A 5,655-nucleotide genomic window follows, 5' to 3' on the forward strand; every position below is an offset into this window, starting at 1 on the left:
ATTTAAGATACAATTTCCATCATGTGGATTCGAGATGGAGGATTTGGGTAAGACCAAATATTGCCTAGGCTTACAACTTGAGCACCGTCCTTCAAGGATTTTAGTGCATCAATCAGCCTATATCTAGGAAATATTGGAGAAATTCAATATAGACAAATCATATCATAACAAAACCTCGATGGTTGTTCATTCTTTAGAAATAGAGAAAGATCCATTTATACCGTAAGATATTGGAGAAAAGATATTGGGACCAAGATTCCATATCTTAGTGTCACTGGAGCACTTATGTATCTTACAAATTGCACCAGGCCCGATATCACATTTGCAGTGAACATACTAGTTAGACATAGTGCAAATCCAACTCACCGTCATTAGACGGGAGTGAAGCATATCCTCAGATATCTTAGTGACACAAAAGGTCTTGGTTTATTCTTTAAGAGAAATCATGATCCCAATATGATTGGATACACGGATGCTGGTTACTTATCTAGTCCCCATCCCAAACTGGATTTGTATTCTTACATGGAGGTACAGCTATTTCATGAAGTCTTCTAAATAGACTCTGACGGCGACCTCTACTAATCATTCTGAAATTATTGCTCTATACGAGGTATCACATGAATGTGTATGACTTCGTAGAATGATTAACCACATACAACTGGCATGTGGTATTTGTTCGATTAAATCACCTACAATTATCTATGAAGATAATTTCGCTTGTGTTACACAGATGCAATCGGGTTACATAAAGAGCAATATCACTAAGCATATTGTTCCTAAACTGTTTTATCCCCATGAATTACAAGAAAACGGGGAAATAAACATCTTACAAATCAAGTTATGTGATAATCTCGCTGACCTATTTACTAAGTCCTTACCAACTTCTGTGTTTTAAAAATATTGGTACATGGAATTGGTATGCGGCGACTTCGAGATTTGCCAGAATCAGAGGAAGACATCTCCTAAATGTTGACCTGTACCAGCATCATATATACTCTTTTCTTTCACAAGTTTTACTTACAAGGTTTCTTGTTAAAGTTTTTAATAAGGTAATATTAACATAAGCATGTGTCATATTTCATATTTTCTCCACCGGGGTTTTTGTGGAAAATATCAAAGACACATATTGCCCTCACAACTTATCCATGGTTTTTCCCTGAAAAAGGTTTTCCATGTGAGTTATCCAAGAGGCAATACCAATAATATGTCGTCATATTTTCTTCTAATTTTTCCACTGGGTTTTTACAGGAGTTTTAGCGACATATCATTTTATATTGCTCCCCATATTTTTTCTGAAAGGTTTTTGGGTAGTTATCTTTGTCGTATCTCTAGTATTTTTTTCATTGGGGTTTTTAATGGGATACCAATGACATAGTGGTTTATTTAAATCACAAATAAATATGTTATTTTCTTCTTATTTTTCAATAAGGTTTAAAGGAGTTTTTATGACATATCATATATTCCTCAGATTTTTCCTATAGGGGTTTTCAAGGAATTTCGGCTTACAGCTGTATTGATCTCAAGAAGATTCGATCAAGGAGGAGTATTGTGAAACAACACCTATACGCGAACGGACGTCTTCAGACGAACAGACGTCTCTTCATGAGTGATCTCATTAATCGAGCACATGATTAGTGGATAGGATTAGATAGTTAATTTTAGTTCCAAAGAGCATGTCTTTTGGGAACAGTCGTGTCCCTTTATGATACCACTCTACTTGTATAAATATATTTTCAAGATTAATAAAAACAATAGTTCTTCGTTTACCTTCACGCTTCTAACACAGATATCACCGACAGCAAGCCCAGGGCGCAGGCAGGACAGGAAGACAGGAAGAGGGTGGCGTTCGGGACCATGACGCATGCGAGGCGAGGCAACTCCTCACCTGCTGAGCTCGCTGGTCCACCATCAGTCAGGGCTCTCGCCGATGAGCAGCGACACCACAGAACTGGGCAGCTCATCCGTGGGCCCAATCCTTGTTGCTCTTCTGCTAGTCAGTCCTTGAGTTGGAGATTGGACCATACTGTTTCTGCAGTTGGGCTTCAGAACAGCTCAGGCAAAACCATCCAGATAACAAAACCAAAGTTCTGGTCGTCAAGCCCACATCTCGCAGATTTATATAATCTCACCAAATCAATATTGTGCATATTAATCAAGCTACCCCAACTATTTCACCTTTCCAACAACAGAAAACAACACACAACTGCGACACCCCTACAAGCGTGAGCGAACACCCAACTACCTAATATCTATCCCATAAACAGCAAGCACAGAAATGCTACAAGCACTCTACTTGCATCTCTCCGGCCACAAAACCAATTGGGGACGAACCCAGAGCGCCAGAAATGCAAAGGCGAATCAACTATTAGCATAGCCACTGTGCTCGCATCACAAATGGTTAGCTTAGCCTCTAGTTCTTGTGATCGTGATGCTCCCCTTTCCCCCCTCCGTGTGGATCTTGGTCTTGTGGACCACAGGTTTCCCCGAGATAGCCGAGGCTTGGAGTGAGTTGGGCTCCTCATCGCTCTTGTGCCTGATCTTGTACGGTGGTGGAGCGTGGATCTTGTTGTTTATGTCGTTCAAGGTGACGTCGCCACTGAAGCTGCACGGCTTGACAAGCTCGAACGGGAAGGCCACACTTGTTCTCACCTTCTTTGATCCGATAATGTTTTTGCCAGCTGTGGAACAGATGAAAGCGTGTTTTTGAGTTCAAATGACAGGATACATTACATAATCAATATATACTGTTCTTGAAAGGGAGAATAAAAAACCATGATTCTTTAAGCAAACATGGACAAGAGTTGGGCACACCTTTCAGCGGTGTAGGTCTAGCTTGTGCAGGATTGTTGTTGGCTACGATGGACTGTTGACGAGGCGAAGAATTCGAATGCACTGAAAAATAAGCATAGCGTTCATCTATCAGCAATTTAGAATCTGCTATAAACGGCAAGAATGAAATCTCATGAGGTTTGTACCAACCAGAGATATCGACAGCATTTTCCGTGGCAGCAGCAGGGCTATTCCTACTAAGAAGATTTAGATACCATAAGTAGTAATACTTCATCTTCAATGACAGTGAACTCAACAACTCATAAATCCAAGCGCTTATGAATATTGGAATGAAACACATACATTTCTTCTGCAGGTAAACAAGGTTCGATATCTTGTGAGCAATTAACTAGCCATTCTTCTGGCAGTTCATCAATCCCATCCGAGTTCAGCAAACAGTCAGTACCTGAATTACCACTATAATTAGGAATGGAAAAGAACGCACCCATGCTAAACACCAAAAGTGTAGCGGTAACGATGGAAGGTATACCTGAAAAATCCATCTCTTGAAGACTTTCCGAAAGCCCATCTTCAGTCATAGAACATGTCATCTAATACAGACATAGAAAGGCATTATACCAATGAAGGCAGAACAACATACCACTATAAACTGACACAGTTTCCGACACAACAACACTATGCATAGTTCACTTCATTTGTAAGGATACTTTGATATATCCATTAAAGAGCAAGTACCTCAGCATTTTCTGGACAGAACTGCAGCATGCGTCTGCGTTTTGCCTGTAAAGTTTCTTTCCCTTCTTCAAAGTCCTTGACAATGATTTCTGCATTGCATTTTTACTAGTCAGAAAATGCAACCGATATTGAAGCACCTTGTTAAGTGTTTGCCGAAAAGGTCAGATGGGATAGAATTAGGAAACACCAAAGTGGAATCCATTGTACTAATAATTAGGTCAACTCCTATATTAGTTGCATATTTTGGCTCAGATTAAACATATGCAAGGGGGAAATAGTAACCAGGAAAGGTACTCACTACAATTGCTATAATAAGCTTTCTATATTAGTCATTCTGCTTTCTATATGTTTGTTTATGGATTTATAGGGTACTATAACTATATGAAGTACAATGTCATTAACACAATTTCAGGAAGCAGAGAGAATTAGATAACATATGTTAGATCTAAAAGGAGGTGCTACTGGTCGTATCGTATGGGATCTTTGCAGGATATTCAGTGGAAAACCATTTGCGCAGATAAGTTGGTGTGAACTGAAATAGTTCAGAATCTACATTTAAGCTTATGACTTTAGATTTCATAACCGTGAGAGCAAGACTTTACCTCCTATATCACAGAACTGGAATTCGAAGTCTGCACAATGTTTAATTGGTGTTTGCTCATCGAACATGCTCCAACCGTCACCCACATTTGGTGTTTGATCATCGAACATGCTCCAATCGTCACCCACATTGTTGCTTGCTTCAGCCCACAAGCTGCTACATGGAGCTGCCAAATCAGAAATACAAGGTGCTCAGGTCTTTGCTTGGATATATATATTTAGGGCAGAATGAGTGATGCAATGGCGTGGTGCAAACCAGCTAGTAAATCTTTCTGCAGATCATACTCCTGACTCTGCCATTCCCACAACTCACTGTAAGAAGTTCCACAAGGACAAGCTCAATCAGAAGTTATTACTCTTGCAAGAAACTTGAGAAGTTTAGATCAAGGAGCGAAAATGTGCGGTATAAAAGTCTGTCCAGCTAATGTAGCAGAAAGAGTAAAAAATATTAACAGTAAATATCAGACAGCATACCAGCGGAGGTCAAAAACTTGTGATAGCAATCTAACAATGCAAAGGGATATAACAAGGAAAACAAAATTCCCTTTGATTAGTAAGCAAATGCATCGACACTACAGCACCAAATTTGTCACGATCTTCATGAGCCAGCTAGGGTTTATATAACCGGAAAAGCCCAAGACAACTCAATCGCTACAAACCGATTATGGACGCAGCACGCCGAAAAGGCGCAAAAGCCACAGCAAAGCTTCGTACAAAAGAAGGGAGAACACGATCCTTTGCCCCCAGTATTAGTTGTCCTTGTATCCTGCTCCCTTAACATCATCATAGGCCGCATAAAGAGCACACCCACCAAAAAGGGGGCGCAGCTGGTACTACCACACCCACCACCCCACCCGTACCAAGAGCGGAACAAAATTGGGGATCGACGGGGACGACAGGGACGGAGCCGAAGCGAGAAAACAGAAACTGGTGACAGTAATTCCGTCCCCGGCCGCGGCCACCAAGGCGCCGCCTTTCTCCGCGGCGTGCGGCCCAGAACCACGCGCGGTGTTCAGTGTGCGCAACTCACCCCTGATCACCAATGGCGAGGTCGTAATCCATCCCCGCGCCCGCTGCGAGGGCCGTGGACCGGATCCGGGGGCTCCCGTGGCTACCGTCCATCGGGCGGGCGACAGCGACGACGGGCTGGTTGGTCGGTCGGTTGGTTCTCCGCGCCGGACTTGGGAGGGCCGAGGGGGGCAGGTGGCGAGGAGGACTGGACTGGAGGTGGCGCTGCTGGAAGAAGTGGGGGGCGCGGGGTGTTGTTGGCCAGCAGGCAGGCGGTTTCAGCCCTCTCCCTCTGCGGCTGCCCGACCCTTTCGGTGTCCGCAGACGAAGTCCTCGATGCTTTTATCCTTCACTCTCACTCACTCTCTCTCTCTCTCTCTCTCTCTCTCTCTCTCTCTCTCGAATGTGACAGCACAGCCTGAATACCAAAATCTGAATATCTCCTCTCCTAAAGACCTGTTTAAAAAATATCTTTTAGATTTTATGATTAAAGAAAAAAAAAGATATTAAATCATTTGTCTA

General features: G+C 42.4%; 1 protein-coding gene across 2 annotated transcripts; it reads right to left on the reverse strand.

Moving 5' to 3' along the window:
* Window positions 1–2,093: 2,093 nt before the first annotated feature.
* On the reverse strand, window positions 2,094–5,454 carry LOC136453916 (protein XRI1-like). 2 transcript variants are annotated; one of them, XM_066454469.1, is made up of 9 exons: window positions 5,156–5,454; window positions 4,382–4,437; window positions 4,128–4,292; window positions 3,526–3,614; window positions 3,320–3,380; window positions 3,133–3,235; window positions 2,980–3,023; window positions 2,812–2,892; window positions 2,094–2,678 (listed from the first exon to the last, which is right to left on the reverse strand). In XM_066454469.1, the coding sequence occupies exons 1-9, from the start codon at window positions 5,245–5,247 to the stop codon at window positions 2,404–2,406; spliced, it is 966 nt and encodes a 321-aa protein (XP_066310566.1). In that variant the 5' UTR covers window positions 5,248–5,454; the 3' UTR covers window positions 2,094–2,403. The 2 variants fall into 2 exon arrangements, with proteins under 2 accessions (XP_066310566.1, XP_066310565.1); XM_066454468.1 differs by having other exon boundaries at window positions 2,980–3,026; window positions 5,156–5,452.
* Between the last annotated feature and the right edge of the window lie 201 nt (window positions 5,455–5,655).

The sequence above is a fragment of the Miscanthus floridulus genome, chromosome 5, assembly GCF_019320115.1.
Source record: "Miscanthus floridulus cultivar M001 chromosome 5, ASM1932011v1, whole genome shotgun sequence".
Lineage (NCBI taxonomy): Eukaryota > Viridiplantae > Streptophyta > Magnoliopsida > Poales > Poaceae > Miscanthus > Miscanthus floridulus.